The 21,930-nt window shown below is 38.6% G+C and overlaps 1 protein-coding gene across 6 annotated transcripts in view; it reads left to right on the forward strand.

The window, feature by feature from the left end:
• Positions 1 to 21,930, forward strand: part of UBR1 (ubiquitin protein ligase E3 component n-recognin 1) — a 169,562-nt gene that overhangs the window by 25,143 nt on the left and 122,489 nt on the right. For 3 of the 6 annotated variants that reach the window (XM_033435659.2, XM_004273939.4, XM_033435660.2), the window contains 2 exons: positions 15,018 to 15,274; positions 17,971 to 18,049. In XM_033435659.2, the coding sequence (XP_033291550.1) occupies positions 15,018 to 15,274; positions 17,971 to 18,049 (336 nt within the window). Of the gene's footprint in view, positions 1 to 15,017; positions 15,275 to 17,970; positions 18,050 to 21,930 lie in introns of those variants that run through there. The other 3 variants (XM_049705390.1, XM_033435661.2, XM_033435662.2) reach the window with 3 other exon arrangements.

Consider the following 21,930-nt stretch of genomic DNA (forward strand, 5'->3'; position numbering starts at 1 on the left):
ACTGTTGGTGGGAATGTAAATTGATACAGCCACTGTGGAGAACAGTATGGAGGTTCCTTAAAAAGCTACAAATAGAACTACCATATGACCCAGCAATCCCACTAGTGGGCATATACCCTGAGAAAACCATAATTCAAAAAGAGTCATGTACCAAAATGTTCATTGCAGCTCTATTTACAATAGCCCAGAGATGGAAACAACCTAAGTGTCCATCATCGGATGAATGGATAAAGAAGATGTGGCACATATATACAATGGAATATTACTCAGCCATAAAAAGAGACGAAATTGAGCTATTTGTAATGAGGTGGATAGACCTAGAGTCTGTCATACAGAGTGAAGTAAGTCAGAAAGAGAGAGACAAATACCGTATGCTAACACATATATATGGAATTTAAGAAAAAAAAAATGTCATGAAAAACCTAGGGGTGAAACAGGAATAAAGACACAGACTTACTAGAGAATGGACTTGAGGCTATGGGGAGGGGGAAGGGTAAACGGTGACAAAGCAATAAAGAGGCATGGACATGTATACACTACCAAACGTAAGGTAGATAGCTAGTGGGAAGCAGCCGCATAGCACAGGGAGATCAGCTCGGTGCTTTGTGACCGCCTGGAGGGGTGGGATAGGGAGGGTGGGAGGGAGGGTGACGCAAGCAGGAAGAGATATGGGAACATATGTATATATATAACTGATTCATTTTGTTGTGAAGCTGAAACTAACATACCATTGTAAAGCAATTATGCTCCAATAAAGATGTTTAAAAAAAATAAAAAATAAAAAAATAAAAAAAAAATTAGCAAGTGATTAGGGGGCTCTGGCTCACTCAGCCTGGGGGAAGGGAGGGGTATGGAATGTGGGGCAAGCCTGCAGCGGCAGAGGCCAGCCTGACCTTGCAACAGCCTGAGGTGTGCCATGTGTTCTCCCTGGGAAGTTGTCCCTGGATCACGGGACCTTGGCAGTGGTGGGCTGCACAGGCTCCCAGGAGGGGGGATGTGGATAGTGACCTGTGCTTGCACACAGGCTTCTTGGTGGCTGCAGTAGCAGCCTTAGCGTTTCCTGCCTGTCTCTAGTGTCCGCGCTGATAGCCGCGGCTCGCGCCCATCTGTAGAGTTCGTTTAGGCAGTGCTCTGAATCCCCTCTCCTCACTCACCCCGAAACAATGGTCTCTTGTCTCTTAGCCAGTTCCAGACTTTTTCCTGGACTGTCTCCCAACTAGCTGTGGCGCACCAGCCCGCTTCAGGCTGTGTTCACGCTGCCAACCCCAGTCCTCTCCCTGGGATCTGACCTCCGAAGCCCGAGCCTTAGCTCCCAGCCCCGACCCGTCCCGGTGGGTGAGCAGACAAGCCTCTCAGGCTGGTAAGTGCTGGTCCGCACTGATCCTCTTTGTGGGAATCTCTCCACTTCGCCTTCTGCACCCCTGTTGCTGTGCTCTCCTCCATGGCTCCGAAGCTTCCCCCCTTTCACCCCACGTCTCCACCAGTGAAGCGGCTTCCTAGTGTGTCGAAACTTTTCCTCCTTCACAGCTCCCTCCCAGAGGTACAGGTCCTGACCCTATTCTTTTGTCTGTTTTTTCTTTTTTCTTTTGCCCTACTCAGGTATGCAGGGAGTTTTTTGCCTTTTGGGAAGTCTGAGGTCTTCTGCCAGCGTTCAGTAGGCGTTCTGTAGGAGTTGTTCCACATGTAGATGTATATCTGATTTATTTGTGGGGAGGAAGGTGATCTCCACGTCTTACTCCTTTGCCATCTTGAAGGTCTCCCTGCCTTGTAAATTCTTAATTCTAATTAAATGTCAGGTTAGAAAACTCCTTAGACAAGTTTTATTAGTTTATCATAGCTGAATAGAATTCTCATTCCTTTTCTTTGCCTTGAAAATTGTTTTTTAACACTTCAAGGGGACACCTGTTAATTTACTTTAAGATATAGTGGACAAGTATATGTTAACTGTGTCGAAACTCTTTATGATTTTATAAACGTTATCTAGCCTTTGTTTTTACAGACTGAAGAGTCCTAATTTTCCATCCCTATTATTTTTTCTAGGATTCCTTCATTCTTTTGGTAAGTTTTTGCCTAGATAACACTACCCAGTGGTCTGAATAATCAGTCTCACATCTTGGCACAAGGGTGTTCCTGTGCCAAAAGGGCCAGGACCTTAGCTACCATAGATAGCTGTGGGTTGGTGCCCTATGCTCTACTGGCAAGTTGGGTTAGTGTATGATAAATATACTTCTTAGTTTCCTCCTGTTTCTGTGTAATTTCATAGAAGGGGTAGCTTAATTTAAGAAGTAGGGGCATGTTCATTTTAATATAGATCCATTCTAAAATTCATCTTTCAGTATTTGGTTGTATGAAAAATTTGAAAAATGCACAGTGAGTAGCAGTATTGGGTAACAGTTACTCATGTTCATTTTGAGTAACAGAAGGTTTTAATTTTGATTAAAATAAAAAATTTATCCATTTTTTTCATGGTTGGTGCTTTTTCTGCCCTGTCCAAGAACTCTTTGCCCACCCATAGGATGTCAAAGAGTTTTCTCCTATGTTTTTGTCAAGAAATTTTAGTTTTATTTTATTTTTTAAAAAAATTTATTTATTTTATTTATTTATTTTTGGCTGCATTGGGTCTTCGCTTCTGCACACCTGCTTTCTCTAGTTGTGGCAAGTGGGGGCTACTCTTCATTGCAGTGCACGGCCTTCTCATCGTGTTGGCTTCTCTTGTTGCAGAGCACAGGCTCTAGGTGTGTGGGCTTCAGTAGTTGTGGCTCGTGGGCCCTAGAGCACAGGCTCAGTAGTTGTGGCACATGGGCTTAGTTGCTCCGTGGCATGTGGGATCTTCCTGGACCAGGGATCAAACCTGTGTCCCCTGCATTAGCAGGTGGATTCTTAACCACCGCGCCACCAGGGAAGTCCCAACAGTTTTATTTTTTAATATTTAAATCTTTTATTCATTTTGAATTAATTTTTGTGTGTGGTGTGAAGTACGGGTTGATGCCATAAGGATATCTAATTACTCCTGCACCAGTTTTTGAAAATGCTGTCTCTTTTGAATTATGTTGGTTCCTTTTAAAAAAATCAGTTGTCTTTATATGTGTGGATTCATTTTTAAACTCTTAGTTCCATTGATAAATATATTTATCTCAAAAAATATATATATATTTATCTCAGTGCTAATTCCACAGTCTCATTTCTTATATCTTTTATAGTAAGTCCCGAAATCATGTAGTGTTAAGTCTTTTCTAAGTCCTTTACATTTTTTTTTTCTTGGCTGTGCTGTGCAGCTTGTGGGATTTTAGTTCCCCAACCAGGTATTGAACCTGGGCCATGGCAATGAAAGGGCCGAGTTGTAACCACTGGAATGCCAGGGAATTCCCTCCATATTCATTTTGGAATCAGCTTGTCAATTCTACAAGAAAGCTTTCTGGGATTGTGTAGAATCTGTAGCTCAGTTTAGGAAGTATAGACATCTCAGTATTGAATCTTTTAAGTAATGAACATGATGTAGCTCTTCATTTTTTTAGGTGTTTTAGAAATTTCTCTCAATAATGTTTAGTAGTTTTCAGTGTAGGGGTTTTTCACAATCTTTATTAAATTAACTCCCAAGTACTTTATGTTTTTTGATGCTATTGTAAATGCTGTTTTTTTAAAAATTTCATTTTCCAGTTTTTTGTTGCTAGTGTATAGAAATACAGGTGATCTTTATCTGTTGATCTTATATCTAATGAGTTTGCTCAATTCACTTACCATTTTTATGTGTGTTTTTTAACTGATTCCTTAGAGTTTTTTATGAAGAGTAATCATATTGTTTGTGAATAGAGACAGCTTTACTTTTTCCTTTGCAATCATCATGCCTTTTATTTATTTTTCTTGTTTTATTTCACTAGCTATGACCTGTAGTACAATATTGAATAGAAGAGAACAGATATCCTTGCTTCATCCCTGATCTTTGGAGGGAATGTATTATTGCAAATATTTTCTCTCAACCTGTTTCTCCTTTTCTTTTTCAAACTATGTTCTTTTTTATTCACTGTGAAAATTTACATAAAGTAAATAACTGTTTATTCTACAGTTCTATGAGTTTTGACAGTTGCCAACAGTTGTGTAACCGTCACCATAATAGATACTACAGAACAGTTCCATTGCCCTCAAAAATTACATTGCTGCTACTTTGTAGTCAGCCCCTCGCAACCACTTTGCTATCCTCTATCTCGAGTAGTTTTGCCTTTTCTGGAATGTTATATAAATGGAATTATATAGCATATAGCCTTTAAAAATTTTTTAAAAATTTATAATATAACTTAAATGTGTACAAATATAAAACTACTATGAATGCCTTATACTTACAGTTTTAATTTAAGTATAAAACAAACATGAAATTCTAATAAAACCAGAAAGCCAACATATTTCAAATGAACAGTATTAATTTAATTGGAAGGATATTAACTGCAACTGAAATCACCACTGTTGGTTTGATACTAGAGAGTTCTGTTTCTCCTACCTCTCTTTTAGGCCTGCTGTTACTGAGTGGCATTAAAAATGTTGAGCTGGCTGTGTGGTTTGAGGTAATCACTTCACATTTAAGGCCAAATTGCCAACGAGTAATCCATGAAAGTCTTTTAACAGGGCATTTCTTGATACTTAGAAAGCTCTCTTGTTTGATTGAAGTTAAGGGTGGTGGTATTGAAATCTGCATATAGTGTCTGTTAAACCCACTTATAGGGACTTCCCTGGCAGTCCAGTGGTTAAGACTCTGCACTCCCACTGCAGGGGGCGTGGGTTCGATCCCTGGTCGGGGAAGTAAGATCCCACATGCCTTGCAGCACAGCCAAAAAAGGAAAAACACCAAAGCCACTTATAATGGGAATCAGGAATTTGGCACAGAGGTGGGCTTTGCTCAGTTCACAGATACGCTGACAACATGAACATGGTCCCAACTGCTAAGAGGCAGTAGGACATAGCCTCTTGAGTTTGACTTCTTTTGATGTTGCATGCATTGATAATTCAGTCCTTTTATTGTTGAGCAGTATTCTATGGTTTGGATGTACAGTTTGTTTATAATCCACCAGTTGAAGGACACCTGAATCATTTCTAGTTTTGAGCGATAATGAATAAAATTGCTATAACTTCATGTACAATTGTCTGTGAACATAAGTTCTTGGGTAGATAACTAGGAGTTTGATTGCTGGGTCATATAGTAAGTATATATTTAACTTTGTAAGAAACTGCTAAACTCTTTCGTAAAGTGGATGTATAACATTTTGAGTTCCTACCAGCACATTCCTTTTCCAGTTTTCTGCATCCTTGTTGATACTTGGTATTGCCAAATGTTTATTTAGGTATTATAGGTGTATCTCACTGTCATTTAAAAAAAATTTTTATTGGAGTATAGTTGCTTTACAATGTTGCGTTAGTTTCTACTGTACAGCAAAGTGAATCAGCTATACGTATACATATATCCCCTCTTTTTTGGATTTCCATCCAATTTAGGTTACCACAGAGCATTGAATAGAGTTCTCTATGCTACACAGTAGGTTCTCATTAATTATCTATTTTATACATAGTATCAGTAGTGTATATATGTCAATCCCAATCTCCCAATTCATCCTACCTACTCCCGCAACCCCTTGGTATCCATACGTTTGTTCTCTACGTCTTTGTCTCTATTCTGCTTTGTAAATGCGATTGTCTATACCAATTTTTTCAGATTACATATATATACGTTAATATACGATACTTGTTTTTCTGACTTACTTCACTGTGTATGACAGTCTCTAGGTCCATCCACATCTGTACAAATGACCCAATTTTGTTCCTTTTTATGGCTGAGTAATATTCCATTGTATATCTGTACCACATCTTCTTTATCCATTCCTCTGTTGATGAACATTTATGTTGTTTCCATGTCATGGCTATTGTAAATAGTGCTGCAGTGAACATTGGGGCGCACGTGTCTTTTCGAATTATGGTTTTCTCTGGATATATGCCCAGGAATGGGATTGCTGGGTCACATGGTAGTTCTATTTTTTAGTTTTTTAAGGAACCTCCATACTGTTCTCCACAGAGGCTGTATCAATTTACATTCCCACCAAAAGTGCAAGAGGGTTCCATTTTTTCCACACCCTCTCCAGCATTTATTGTTTATAGATTTCATGATGATGGCCATTCTGACTGGTGTGAGGTGATATCTCGTAGTTTTGATTTGCCTTTTTCTAATTATTAGTGATGTTGAGCATCTTTTCATGTGCCTCTTGGCCATCTCCATATCTTCTTTGGTGAAATGTCTCTTTAGGGCTTCTGCCCATTTTTAGATTGGTTTGTTTGCTTTTGATATTGAGATATATGATCTGTTTGTATATTTTGCAGATTAATCCTTTGTTACTTCTTTTTTTAATTAAAAAAATTTAATGTAATTATTGATGTGGTTGACATTAGAGCTACCATTTTATTATTATTTTATCATTCAAATTTTATTTTTTAAAACAGCAATTTCTTATTAGTTATCTATTTTATACATATTAGTGTATATATGTCAATCCCAATCTCCCAATTCATCTCACCACCACCTACCTCCTCGCCACTTTGCTCCCTTGGTGTCCATACGTTTCTTCTATACATCTGTGTCTCTATTTGTGCCCTGCAAAACGTTTTATCAGTACCATTTTTCTAGGTTCCACATATATGCATTAATATATGATTTTTGTTTTTTTCTTTCTGACTTAACTTCACTCTCTATGACAGTCTCTAGATCCATCCACATCTCTACAAATGACCCAATTTCGTTCTGTTTTATGGCTGAGTAATATTCCAGTGTATATATGTACCACATCTTCTTTATCCATTCGTCTGTCGATGGGCATTTAGGTTGCTTCCATGGGGTGCATGTGTCTTTTCGAATTATGGTTTTCTCTGGGTGTATGCCCAGTAGTGGGATTACTGGGTCACATGGTAGTTCTATTTTTAGTTTTTTAAAGAACCTCCATACTGTTCTCCATAGTGGCTGTATCAATTTACATTCCCACCAACAGTGCAAGAGGGTCCCCTTTTCTCCACACCCTCTCCAGCATTTGTGGTTTGTAGATTTTCTGGTGATGCCCATTCTGACTGGTGTCAGGTGATACCTCATTGTAGTTTTGATTTGCATTTCTCTAATATTAGTGATGTTGAGCAGCTTTTTTCATGTGCTTCTTGGCCATCTGTATGTCCTCTTTGGAGAAATGTCTATTTAGGTCTTCTGCCCATTTTTTGATTAGGTTGTTTGTTTTTTTAATATTGAGCTGCATGAGCTGTTTATATATTTTGGAGATTAATCCTTTGTCCATTGATATGTTTGCAAATATTTTCTCCCATTCTGAGGGTTGTCTTTTCGTCTTGTTTGTAGTTTCCTTTGCTTTGCAAAAGCTTTTAAGTTTCATTAGGTCCCATTTGTTTGTTTTTATTTCCATTACTCTAGGAGGTGGATCAAAAAAGATCTTGCTGTGATTCTGTGATTTATGTCAAAGAGTGTTCTTCCTATGTTTTCCTCTAAGAGTTTTATAGTGTCTGGTCTTACATTTAGGTCTCTAATCCATTTTGAATTTATTTTTGTGTATGGTGTTAGGGAGTGCTCTAATTTCATCTTTTACATGTAGCTGTCCAGTTTTCCCAGCACCACTTGTTGAAGAGACTGTCTTTTCTCCATTGTATATCCTTGCCTCCTTTGTCATAGATTAGTTGATCATGGGTGTGTGGGTTTATCTCTGGGCTTTCTATCGTATTCCATTGATCTTTGTTTCTGTTTTTGTGCCAGTACCATATTATCTTGATTACTGTAGCTTTGTAGTCTAATCTGAAGTCAGGGGGTCTGATTCCTCCAGCTCCATTTTTTTCCCTCGAGACTGCTTTGGCTCTTTGGGGTCTTTTGTGTCTCCATAGAAATTTTAAGATTTTTTGTTCCAGTTCTGTAAAAGATGCCATTGGTAATTTGATAGGGATTGCATTGAATCTGTAGATTGCTTTGGGTAGTGTAGTCATCTTCACAATATTGATTCTTCCAATCCAAGAACATGGTATATCTCTCCATCTGTTTGTGTCATCTTTGGTTTCTTTCATCAGTGTCTTATAGTTTTCTGCATACAGGTCTTTTGTCTCCTTAGGTAGGTTTATTCTTAGGTATTTTATTCTTTTTGTTGCTATGGTGAATGAGATTATTTCCTTAATTTCTCTTTCTGATCTTTCGTTGTTAGTGTATAGGAATGCAGGAGATTTCTGTGCATTAATTTTGTATCCTGGAACTTTACCAAATTCATTGATTAGCTCTGGTAGTTTTCTGGTAGCATCTTTAGGATTCTCTATGTATAGTATCATGTCATCTGCAAACAGTGACAGTTTTACTTCTTCTTTTCCAATTGATATTCCTTTTATTTCTTTTTCTTCTCTGACTGCTGTGGCTAGCACTTCTAAAACTATGTTGATTAATAGTGGTGAGAGTGGACATCCTTGGCTTGTTCCTGATCTTAGAGGAAATGCTTTCAGTTTTTCACCATTGAGAATGATGTTTGCTGTTGGTTTGTCATATATGGCCTTTCTTATGTTGAGGTAGGTTCCCTCTATGCCCACTTTCTGGAGAGTTTTTATCATAATTGGGTGTTGAATTTTGTCAAAAGCTTTTTCTGCATCTATTGAGATGATCATATGGTTTTTATTCTTCAATTTGTTAATATGGTGTATTGCATTGATTGATTCGCATATATTGAAGAATCCTTGCATCCCTGGGATAAATCCCACTTGATCATGGTGTATGATCCTTTTAATGTGTTGTTGGATTCTGTTTGCTAGTATTTTGTTGAGGATTTTTGCATCTATATTCATCAGTGATATTGGTCTGTAATTTCCTTTTTTTGTAGTATCTTTGTCTGGTTTTTGTATCAGGGTGATGGTGGCTTCATAGAATGAGTTTTGGAGTGTTCCTTCCTCTGCAAGTTTTTGCAAGAGTTTGAGAAGGATGGGTGTTAGCTCTTCTCTAAATGTTTGGTAGAATTCACCTGTGAAGCCATCTGGTTCTGGGCTTTTGTTTGTTGGAAGATTTTTTTTTTTTTTTTTTTTGCGGTACGCGGGCCTCTCTCTGTTGTGGCCTCTCCCGTTGCGGAGCACAGCCTCCGGATGCGCAGGCCCAGCGGCCATGGCTCACGGGCCCATCCGCTCCGCGGCATGTGGGATCTTCCCGGACCGGGGCACGAACCCGTGTCCCCTGCATCGGCAGGCGGACTCTCAACCACTGCGCCACCAGGGAAGCCCTTGGAAGATTTTTAATTACAGTTTCAATTTCATTACTTGTGATTGGTCTGTTCATATTTTCTATTTTTTCGTGGTCCAGTCTTGGAAGGTTATGCCTTTCTAAGAGTTTGTCCATTTCTTCCAGGTTGTCCATTTTATTGTCATAGAGTTGCTTGTAGTAGTCTCTTATGATGATTTGTATTTCTGTGGTGTCTGTTATAATTTCTCCATTTTCATTTCTAATTTTATTGATTTGAGTCCTCTCCCTCTTTTTCTTGATGAGTCTGGCTAAAGGTTTATCAATTTTGTTTATGCTCTCAAAGAACCAGCGTTTTTTTTTTTTTTTTTTGGCGGTATGCGACTCTCTCACTGTTGTCGCCTCTCCTGTTGCAGAGCACAGGCTCTGGACGCGCAGGCTCAGCGGCCATGGCTCATGGGCCCAGCCGCTCCGCAGCCTGTGGGATCTTCCTGGACCGGGACACGAACCTGTGTCCCCTGCATCGGCAGGCGGACTCTCAACCACTGCGCCACCAGGGAAACCACAGAGAACCAGCTTTTAGTTTTATTGATCTTTGCTGTTGTTTTCTTTGTTTCTATTTCATTTATTTCTGCTCTGATCTTTATGATTTCTTTCCTTCTGCTAACTTTGTGTTTTGTTTGTTCCACTTTCTGTAGTTCCTTTAGGTATAAGGTTAGATTGTTTATTTGAGATTTTTCCTGTTTCTTGACGTAGGCTTGTGTTTCTGTAAACTTCCCTCTTAGAACTGCTTTTGCTGCATCCCATAGGTTTTGGATCGTCGTGTTTTTGTTGTAATTTGTTTGTAGGTATTTTTTGATTTCGTCTTTGATTTCTTCAGTGATCTTTTGGTTCTTTAGTAGCATATTGTTTAGCCTCCGTGTGTTTGTGTTTTTTACGGTTTTTTTCTCCGTAATTGATTTCTAATCTCATAGTATCGTGGTCAGAAAAGATGCTTGATACGATTTCAGTTTTCTTAAATTTACCAAGGGTTGATTTGTGACCCAAGATGTGATCTGTCCTGGAGAATGTTCCATGTGCACTTCAGAAGAAAGTGTATTTTGCTGCTTTCGGATGGATTGTCCTATAGATATCAATTACGTCTATCTGGTTTAATGTGTCATATAAGGCTTGTGACTCCTTATTAGTTTTCTTTCTGGATGATCTATCTGTTGGTGTAAGTGTAGTGTTGAAGTCCCTCACTATTGTGTTACTGTCGATTTCCACTATTTTGGCTGTCAGCATTTGCCTTATGTATTGAAGTGCTTCTGTGTTGGGTGCGTACATATTTACAATTGTTATATCCTCTTGGATTGATCCCTTTATCATTATGTTGTGTCCTTTGTTGTAACAGTCTTTATTTTAAAGTCTATTTTGTCTTATATGAGTATTGCTACTCCAGCTTTCTTTTGATTTCTATTTGCATGGAATATCTTTTTCCATCCCCTCACTTTCAGTTTGTATGTGTCCCTAGGTCTGAAGTGGGTGTTTTGTGGGCAACATATATACAGATCTTGTTTTTATATTCATTCAGCCACTTTGTGTCTTTTGGTTGGAGCATTTAATCCATTTACATATAAAGTAATTATCAATATGTATGTTCCTGTTACCATTTTTTAAATTGTTTTGGGTTTGTTTTTGTAGGTCTTTTTCTTCTCTTGTGTTTCCTACCTAGAGAAGTTCTTTTAGCATTTGTTGTAAAGTTGGTCTGGTGGTGCTGAATTCTCTTAGCTTTTGCTTGTCTGTAAAGCTTTTGATTTCTCTGTGAGATCTGAGTGAGAGCCTTGCTGGCTAGAGTAATCTTGGTTGTAGATTTTTCCCTTTCATCACTTTAAATATATCCTGTCACTCTCTTCTGGCCTATAGAGTTTCTGCTGAAAGATCAGCTGATAACCTTGCATGGATTCCCTTGTATGTTATTTGTTGTTTTTCCCTTGCTGCTTTTAATATTTTTTCTTTGTATTTAATTTTTGATAGTTTGATTAATATGTGTCTCAGCATTTTTCTCCTTGGGTTTATCCTGCCTGGACTCCCTGCGCTTCCTGGACTTGATTGACTATTTCCTTTCCCATGTTAGGAAAGTTTTCAACAATAATCTCTTCACATTTTTTTCAGACCCTTTCTCTTTCTGTTCTTCCTCTGGGACCACTATAATTCGAATGTTGGTGCGTTTAATGTTGTCCCAGTGGTCTCTGAGGCTGTCTTCAATTCTTTTCATTCTTTTTTCTTTATTCTGCTCCTTGGCTGTTATTTCCACCATTCTATCTTCCAGGTCACTTATCCGTTCTTCTGCCTCAGTTATTCTGCTATTGATTCCTTCTATTTTGTTTTTTAATTTCAGTTATTGTGTTGTTCATCACTGTTTGTTTGTTCTTTAGTTTTTATAGGTCTCTGTTAAACATTTCTTGTATTTTCTCCATTCTGCTTCCAAGATTTTGGGTCATCTTTACTATCATTACTCTGAATTCTTTTCATGTGGACTGCCTATTTCCTCTTCATTTGTTTGGTCTGGTGGGTTTTTACCTTGCTCCTTCATCTGCTGCGTATTTCTGTGTCTTCTCTTTTGTCTAACTTACTGTGTTTGAGGTCTCCTTTCCGCACGTTGCAGGGTCATAGTTCCTCTTGCTTCTGTTGTCTGCCCCCAGTGGGTGAGTTTGGTCCAGTGACTTGTTTAGGCTTCCTGGTGGGAAGGACTGGCGCCTGCGTTTTGGTGGGTGGAGCTGGATCTTTTCCCTGTGATGGACAGGGCTGTGTCAGGTGGTGTGTTTTGGGGTGTCTGTGGCCTTAGTACGACTTTAGGCAGCCTGTCTGCTGATGGTTGGGTTTGTGTTCCTGTCTTGTTTGTTGTTTGTCGTGGGGTGTCCAGCAGTGGAGCCTGCAGGCAGTTGGGTGGAGTCGGGTCTTGGAGTTGAGATGGAGACTCCCGGGAGAGCTCTGGGGCCAGGAATTCTCTGGCATTCCAGTTTCCTGGGCTCGGCACTCCCACGTCAGAGGCTCAGGCCTGACCCCCTGCCTGGAAACCAAGACCCCGCATGCCACACAGCTCAGCAAAAATGGGGGAAAAAAAAAGAAAAGAAAAAAGAAAGAAATAAAAGGGTAGGAAGAAAACAAATGAAAACAAACAGACATACGAAACTCGGGACAAATAGCAAAGACAAAAACAAGCAAGAAGCAACAGCAACAATTAAAAAGGAAGAAACAAACAAAGGAAGAGACAAACAAAACCCCAAATGGTAAAAGTAAAACCAAACAGAAACAAAAATAATCACACACACACACACACACACACACACACACACACACACACACACACACACGTACAAAATAAGAAACCAAAACATAAAACAGAGAAAATGAAAAAGAACAGCCAGACCAACAAAAGAATCCCAAAACAAAATTAAACAATTAAAAGCAAAACTAACCAGAAAAACAAAAACAAAAGCAGAATGCAAATTGAAGGAAAAAGCAAGGAATACAAAACAAACACACAAAAACAATAAATAAAAGTTAAATAGCACAAAGAAAAAAAAAGCAAGTTAAAAACACAGAACAACAAAAAAGTAATGTAGAAATAGAAAAAATATATTATAAATTTAAAAAACTAAATAAAAACAAATAATAAAATATACAGGACAAAACAAAACATTAAAAAAATAGTAATAATTATATTTTCCTGGGGTCTCAACTGTCAGTGTCCTTGCCCTCACCTTGAGTCACAGCCAACCTCTGTATCCCCAGGCCACCCTCCAAAACCTCTAGGTAGGTTTCTGGTCTCTCTCTGGGTACTGGGGGACAGCTAGGACTCTGACATGGCCCAACTCTTGGGTGTACTAGTCCCCAAAGTCCATAGCTGCTAGCACTAGACTGGTTTCTGTTCTGGGAACACTCGTTGTCCGTTCAGATATTTCATAGATGGAGGATTTACCAAGACGATCGCGGGGATTTAACGTGCAGTTTGTGTAGCTGCACGGAAAGATTTTTGTTCCTCTTCTTTAGTCGCCCCGCCCCTGGGGCTCAGCTGTGGTTTTAACCCCACCTTTGCGTGTGTGCCACCCACCGGAGTCTGCTTCCGAGGCTGCCTTGGAGCCCTCAGGTCTGCTCTGGTGAGGACAGGGCGCGGAGGTGGCATGACTGCCTGGGTCTTGGGGGCCCTGGCAGCGACAGGTACGCAGGAAAACTGGTGGCCACGGGCATGAGAGATCTGGCCCTAGTGGGAGCCTTTCCTAGCGCCTGGTGACCGGCATGAGAAGGTCAGTTCTGGCAGCTTTTCCTAGCGCCTGTTGGGGCAGGGGTCAGTGCGTGGGGAGAGAGAGGCTGCTGTGGTGGTTCCACCCACTGCACGTCATTCAACAGTGGTGCCTTGCTTCTATGGCAGTTTGGGTTTCCTTCATAAGTGTCCCGGTTGCTGATTTCCTCCCTCCTGTCCCCTCAGGCTGTCTCCTTGCAGCCAACAGCAGTTCTCCCCCCAGGTTTGCTTTCTAATCCCCATGTTGCAGCTCTCAGCCCCCGTGTGAACTGGCAGACACACGTCCCAGTCTGGGGCACACAGGCCTGTGGCACTGACCATCTGTGTAGGTCTCACTCTGTCCCGTCTGCTACAGACCAGCCATTTCATCCTCCTCTGACAGCCTCAGATGTTCGCCTTCTGTCCCAAGTGATTTCCCCATCAGTGAGGGGGCTTCCCCGGATGCGGGAACCTCTGTGCTTCAGCTCCCCTGAGGGGCACAGATCCTGTCCCACTTTTTCTCCTCTTATTTTTCCCTTCTTACTTTCATCCTACCCGGTTATGCAGGGGTGTTTCTTGTTGTTTCTGGTGTCCGAGGTCTTCTGCTAGTGTTCAGCCGGTGTTCTTTGAGAATTGTTCCATCTGTAGATGTATTCTTGATGCTTTTGTGGAGAGAGATGAACTACACGTCCTTCTACTCCGCCGCCATCTTGGTTTCTCCTCATTGTTGTCTTAATTTGCGCTTCTCTAATGATTTAATGATGTTGAACATGTTTTCATGTATAAATAAGCATGGCAGAAATGCCATCTGTAACAGTTTCTTTTGAAGAGCAGAAGGTTTTACTTTTGCTGAGGTCCAATTTATCTGTTTTTTTCTTTTATGGTTAGTGCTTTTTGTGTTCTGAAAACTCTGGCACTCATTCATTTTGATCTCTCATTAAACGCTATGGTTCCTTTAAATAATTAAACTACTAGAGAGTAAATCCTAAGAGTTTTTATCACAAGGAAAAACACTTTTTTTTTTCTATTCATTTAATTTTGTTTCTGTGTGAGATGATGGATGTTCACTAAAACTATTGTGGTGATCATTTCATGATATATGTAAGTCAGATAATTATGCTGTATACCTTAAACTTATAAGTGCTATATGTCAATTATATCTCAATAAAATTGTAAGAAGAAAATAAAATAGTTAAACTACTGGTATGGGGAATACTTTGTCTGTACAGCCTTTGACTGATAATAGAATCTTCACACACCAGGAGTTGACCATTTCAGAAGGGAAGAGTAATTCTCCATCCACTATAGCTGCACTTCTTTTTTCCAGATATCTGTGATATGGGGACAACCACTTATTTCCAAGCCTTTTTTGAAAAAAAAAATCATTTACTTTCCTTTTGTATTGGTGAAGTATAAAGGAAGAATATATTGTAAATCAGTTCCTCTGAAACTACACAATTACTGGTGCCCCTAGATTTTTAAGAAGGAACTTGTAACAAAGTTTAATTTTTGTTTTGTTTTGTTTTTCAGTGGTGGCATCAGCAAATTGATTTTCATACTACTTTCTTGAACCATTTGGCACGATTGGTGCCCGAAATTTATTTTGCTGAAATGGAACCAGACTTGGAAAAGCAGGAGGAGAATATACAAATGTCAATAGTCACTCCACTGGAATGGTACTTATTTGGAGAAGATCCAGATATTTGCTTAGAGAAATTGAAGCACAGTGGAGCATTTCAACTCTGTGGGAAGGTTTTCAAAAGTGGAGAGACAACATATTCTTGTAGGTAAGATTTAGAAATGTACAGGATTGGTTATAATAACAACTTGGTGTTCTGTATGTATTTTATGATGTACCTTTCTTGGTATATTACTATTTATAATATATTTAATTCTACATAATTTACTTTGTTTTATTGTGCACTATAAGTTTGTTTTTGCTAATACAGCTTGTTTCTAAATATATGACTTAAACAGTTCTCTCACTTTTTCTTCCTGTTCTGCAGAAGTATATAAGTGATATATTTTTGCCTTGTTTATAACATAGTCCATACACCCTTATCTGAAACTCTTGGCGCCACATGTATTTCAGAATTCTGAATACTTCCCTAGTGGAGTCAGGTCAGGATCCTGTAATCAAACAGAGCATTTCTGTAAGAAACCTATGACTGTTCACAGCAAGTGGTATAAATAAAGTCTATAGTCCCTTGTCATTTCAGGTCATTTTTCCGCCACCAGGTGAGATTTGGTATCAGAGGGTTGTGGACCTGTAGGAGCATTTGTAATTTAGTTGGATAGAAGAGGCCAGTGGTAAGGAAACTGGAAACAGCTTTAGGCTTTTTTTTTGCCTTTTGTGAGAGAGATTGACTTAACACAGCATGGTAACACAGAGAACTTTTTTATTCTCTACTCCTGCCTGAAACTTTTAACTTTTAGATCTTAACAACACTTTTAGTTTTTCTTTCTTTCTTTTTTTTTTTTTTTTGCGGTACGCGGGCCTCTCACTGTTGTGGCTTCTCCTGTTGGGGAGCACAGGCTCCGGACGTGCAGGCTCAGCGACCATGGCTCACGGGCCCAGCCGCTCCGTGGCATGTGGGATCCTCCCGGACCGGGGCACGAACCCGTGTCCCCTGCATCAGCAGGCGGACTCTCAACCACTGCGCCACCAGGGAGGCCCTTTTCTTTCTTTTATTAGAGGTTGTTTAGGTTAGGAATGTGAAGTTTTAGATTTTATACAGAGAATTGTTTTTTGCTTCACTGTAATTCTAGGTTTGACTGGTTTATGTATAGTTAACAGTTGTGTAGAACATACTGCTTTTCTTTATTCTCTTCCTTTCTCAGGAAACAGTCAGCTTTAGTATTTTATTTCTATTTTGCTATATGACAGTAAGTTTCATTTATCTTGTTATATATTTTTAGCTGAAGCCTGGTCAATTTCAGCTAAAGCATAGTAGATATTTGTAGACCTCATTTCTCCAAAAGGGTCATGGAGGCATTTTTAATTGTCACAGCTAGGGGAATGGTACTGGCATCTAGTGGGTAGAGACCAGGGTTGCTGCTTAAACATCCTATGGCACACGGACAGTCACCTATATAATTATTAGGTGATTCAGTTCAAAATAATAATTATTCAGTTCAAAATGTCAGTACTGCTGAGGTTGACAAATCCTGCTCTGAATAGGTTAGTAGATGATATTATATTTTAGAGGCTATTATTAGTCAGTTTTTACTTATTAGCCTATAAAAATTCATTTTTAAAACTGCCGAATTCCATCTCTTCAACTTTTCTAAATAAATATTTTAAAAATTAATTTTGCACTTTGCACTAATATATATTATTGTTAATGTTTCCTTGAAAGTATTAAATAAAATTTTACATTTTAGAAGTTTTTATTAGGAAAGAGATTAAGAGAGATTGAATTTAATTTATTCAGTAAATATTCATTGAATACCTGTTGTGTGCCAGGCACTGATCTACATGCTTGGGACATATCATTATAATAAAATAAATTAAAATCCTTTAATTTATGTTGCTTACATTCTAATGAATTTTGTCTTTAACCAAGCCTCATTTACCAGTGAACAATCAGTGTCTGTAAAATACATTCATAACTGTAATAGGGTAAGATGATGCAGAGAATGAAAAAAAGCTGATGATTTGTCAGAAAACTAATTTTGGTATATGTGCTACCAAATGGAGCACCAGAAAATGAATTTTTTTTTGAATTTTATTTATTTTTTATACATCAGGTTCTTATTAGTTATCTATTTTATACATATTAGTGTATATATGTCAATCCCAATTCATCACACCACCCCTACCACCCCCAACTTTCCCCCCTTTGTGTCCATATGTTTGTTCTCTACATCTGTGTCTCTATTTCTGCCTTGCAAACCAGTTCATCTGTACCATTTTTTAGATTCCACATATATGCATTAATATACAATATTTGTTTTTCTCTTTCTGACTTACTTCACTCTGTATGACAGTCTCTAGGTCCATCCGTGTCTCTACAAATGACCCAATTTCGTTCCTTTTTATGGCTGAGTAATATTCCACTGTATATATGTACCACAACGTCTTTATCCATTCGTCTGTCAATGGGCGTTTAGGTTGCTTCCATGACCTGGCTATTGAAAATAGTGCTTCAGTGAACATTGGGGTGCACGTGTCTTTTTGACTTTAAAGTTTTTATTGAATTTGTTAACAATACTGCTTCTGTTTTATGTATTGGTTTTTTGGCCACAAGGCATGTGGGAATCTTAGCTCCCCGATCAGGGATTGAACCCACACCCCCTGCCTTGGAAGGTGAAGTCTTAACCACTGGACTGCCAGGGAAGTCCCTGGAATTCAGTTTTTAAAGTATTTTCATAATCAGTTTGTGCATGATATAGGAAATTCATTCACATTATTTTATAGTCATACCTTGAGCATCAGCAGGAGTCATGTAAATTTTGGAGTCTGATTTTTAATCTTTTTCAGGGACTGTGCAATTGATCCAACATGTGTACTCTGTATGGACTGCTTCCAGAATAGTGTTCATAAAAATCATCGTTACAAGGTATGAAAATAGATGCCTAAAATCTCTAGATTGGCAGGAGTCTGATGGCCAGCTAGTCCAAATTCCTGACTAGTACTTGAGTTCCTGCTGTAACAGACCTGATTTGTGAACCTTTAGCTCTGGTTAAACATATCATGTGATAAGACATCTACTACTTCAAGATGCAGCTCCTTACAATTTTTTAATTTTTGAGATACATCATTTTTATGCAGAAGATTGTATAAAGCATATGAACAGCTTAAAGAATAACTATAAAATGAACACCTGTGTAACCACTACTTAGGTCAAGAAATGAGACATTTCCAGCTCTCAGTGGCCTCCCATTTGTTCCTTCTGGATCACCATCCTTCTCTCCTCCTTTGTGATAATCTCTCTCTCCTGTGTTTTGTGATAATGGTTTCCTTGATTTCCCTTTTAGCTTATCACCCAAATCATATTGAATGGTTCTGTTTTTGAATTCTGTACAGATGGAGTCATTCTGTATCTTTTTCTTGTTGAGTAGCTTTCACTCGGCATTAAGTATATACTTATATATATATACGCATATATATATTTTGTCCATTTACCTTATAGGGTTTAATAATCCATATTGTCTTTATTCATTGTACTGTATATAGATATGTAGATTGTTTCCAATTTGGGACTGTTATTGTATTAAAACAATTCTGCTGTGGACATTCTTATTTGTGTATTTTGGTACACATGTACAGGAGTTTATCCAGGGTATATATCTGGAATAGAATTGCTGAGTTCTAGGGTATATCTTAAGTCATAGTAGATAGTGTTTTCCAAAGTGGTTATACCAACACACACTTACAAGATTTGGTGTTGCTAGTCTTTTAAATTTTAGCCAGTTTGGTGGGTATATAATGGTATCACATGGTGGTCTTAGTTTAATTTTCTTAATTAGTAGTGAGGTTGAGGGATTTGCCTCTCCTGTGACATCTTCAGACAACTTTGTTATTTTGAGCTGAAATGTATTTTTCAAGTAACAGTATTGGTTCTGTGCTCTGGGCTTGGGCAGATATAATAATTGATGTTTCTCTTTGTACATATAATATGCCGAAGGTCCCATGTAAATGTAAATAACATCTTAAAGTTATGTAGACTATTTCTTCCATAGAGCTGAAAGTGTGGTTCATGTTTTTAGACTGGCTTCAACATTAGTGCTTCTATCTCAGGAAATGATAAGCTATAGATATATGTTATATATATATATGTATTTTTATTATTGTGCAAAAGAAAAAACATGAGGAGCCTATCATATAGTGTGGTTAAAATGTTTTCCTAACATTGCAAAGCTAATCAGTGATGGAATTTACAAAGTTGATCATTGGTTAATTTCGTATTTCCCAGTCGTCTCCATTTATTATAGTTTTTTCCTTATGTTGGAGAACTCAAGAAAGGATGCCAGAAGTAGAGACAATGAGGAAGTTGTTAATTTCTTCTTAGTTTTACTCTGGGATGTTAAGGGGGAGAGATGCTGAAGTCTCAAGGCCAGAGTTTTCCAGTTGCCAGACTTTGGGATTTTGTGGTCCAGTATAATTTCACAAGACTTGGGTAAGACATAGGGTTTTCAAATTTTTATTTGGCTAGGGAAGTTCAATTTTAATTTTAAAAAGAGCACATGAACAGCAACCAAAAAATACCTACCATCTCCTATCATTTTATGAAGAAAAAGAAAATTTAATTCCAAGAAAGTAGGATAATCTCAGACTAAAGAGCAGGTCTTTAGATTGCATACATGTAGCTCTGTTAAAGAGCTCATCACATTCCTTATTCCTTCCTTTTCTGATTTTCCGTGGACTGGTAAAACTTGTCTGTTAAATTTTAGGAACTTCTTCACTAAGCTACCTTCGAGTATTGAAAGTTTACCAGTCTACACTGCCACCACAAAGCACTCTTTTATGAAGCATGCTTAGGTTTATCATCTTTAGGTTTTTGCAGAGCTCTTCTTGTAGAGGGTGCGTACACAGCTTACTCAGGAACCTTTGAGTTTTCAGAAGGATGGGCTGTTATGTAACTAATAAAAAATTATGTTCATAAGCTTTTAAAAATATTACCCTTCAAAAGTGAGTGTGAAGAGAACAGAAGACTTTTGGTGGGAGAATAATTTGGTAGAGTCTTTCTGGAATACCTATTATGTGTGGTGAAATTTTTAAAGAAAAGTGAGGGAATGACTAATAAATACAATTCACGTAATAGTAACCTCCAGGGCAAGTGGATGATCACAGAGGGAACATCATCAGTATTAATATTCTCTTGTGTTAGATGCTGGATCATTTTATTATTATACTTTGTAACTTGCCTATATATTGTGTATATTCTTTTTATAATAAAAAACATAATAAAAGAAAAAATGAAGCCATTTAAAAAAAAGATGAGAAGAAATAAGAAGGGATCTGTGTTGCTGCAGAGAAGGGGAAGAAAAGAATAACGATGGGGATGCAGACCCAAGATCAGGTACTATGTGAAGAAAGCACCAAGAAAAACCTTTTGTCACAGAATAGCACAGAACAACTTTTGCAGTCCCCGGCACCACAGAGGAAGTGGGGCTGCTGCACAGAGATGGCATGGCAACTCTGTCCAGACCTGCTCCACCATGTCCAAGTTTTCCTTTAAAGTCACGCTGCTGTCTGCCTTACGGAGTACTCAGTGTTCCCAAAAGTACACCTTTCACAGCAGTCTTAAAGTCTGCAGCAGAAGAATGTAAAGTTCCTGCAGTGACATGTGCAGTTATTACCAACGATGAAATAGGAATAAATCCTGCACTGCTGGAAATGTTTTTCTGAAGCATGGTTCAGAACTGCGAATTAGGGAGTTCTCTGGTGGTCTAGCGGTTAGGACTCAGTGCTTTCACTGCTATGGCCCGAGTTCAGTCCCTGGTTAGGGAACTGAGATCCTGCAAGCCACACAGTGCGGCCAAAAAAAGAACTTTGAATTATTCTTAGAGATCGTGTTGGAAGTTCTGCTACTTGGAACATACGATTACCTTTCAGAATAAATATTGGTATTGTTGTTGTAAAATTGAAATCAGGCATTTAAAATACTGTGAAAACACCAATAGTTGATGAAATAATGAAAGGTGACTCTCCATCCCTTCTTGTTATTCACACTCTTCATGTGAAGAGAGAATGCTTCTGCGTTGCGGGTGTTATCACCACAGATCATAGTTCTATCATTGCTACCTCACAACACACACAGGTGTTTCATTTGGGGTAAATGGATTACCCAACTGTGTTTTATAACTGGAGGATGCTTCTGATAATTCTTTCTGAGAACATTTGGAAAATTAAAATTTATTGAGTCTTCCTATTTGTCTTTGAGTTAAACATTTAAAAAGGATTGCTGTTTGCTTGATAGCACCTGACTTGCAGACACAAAAATAGTTCGTCTTGATTATATATTGTTTATGATAAAAAATCATATCAATGAATACTTAACTATCTTAACTTTTTATTGTTTTTTTAAAAATTTTATTTTTGGCTGCATTGGGTCTTTGTTGCTGCGCGTGGGCTTTCTCTAGTTACAGTGAGTGGGGGCTGCTCTTTGTTGTGGTGCGTGGGCTTCTCATTGCAGTGGCTTCTCTTGTTGCGGAGCACGGGCTCTAGGTGCGCAGGCTTCAGTAGTTGTGGCTCGCAGGCTGTAGAGCGCAGGCTCAGTAGTTGTGGTGCGTGGGCTTAGTTGCTCTGCGGCATGTGGGATCTTCCCGGACCAGGGCTCGAACCCATGTCCCCTGCATTGGCAGGCGGATTCTTAACCACTGCGCCACCAGGGAAGCCCTGTTGAGGTTGTTTTTAAGTGTCAAACTTCATGTGTTCATATAAATTTTAATTTAATACCAAAGAGCCAAAAATTGAATTTTCCCTTATGTGTAAAAC

This window comes from Orcinus orca, chromosome 2 (assembly GCF_937001465.1).
Source record: "Orcinus orca chromosome 2, mOrcOrc1.1, whole genome shotgun sequence".
NCBI lineage: Eukaryota > Metazoa > Chordata > Mammalia > Artiodactyla > Delphinidae > Orcinus > Orcinus orca.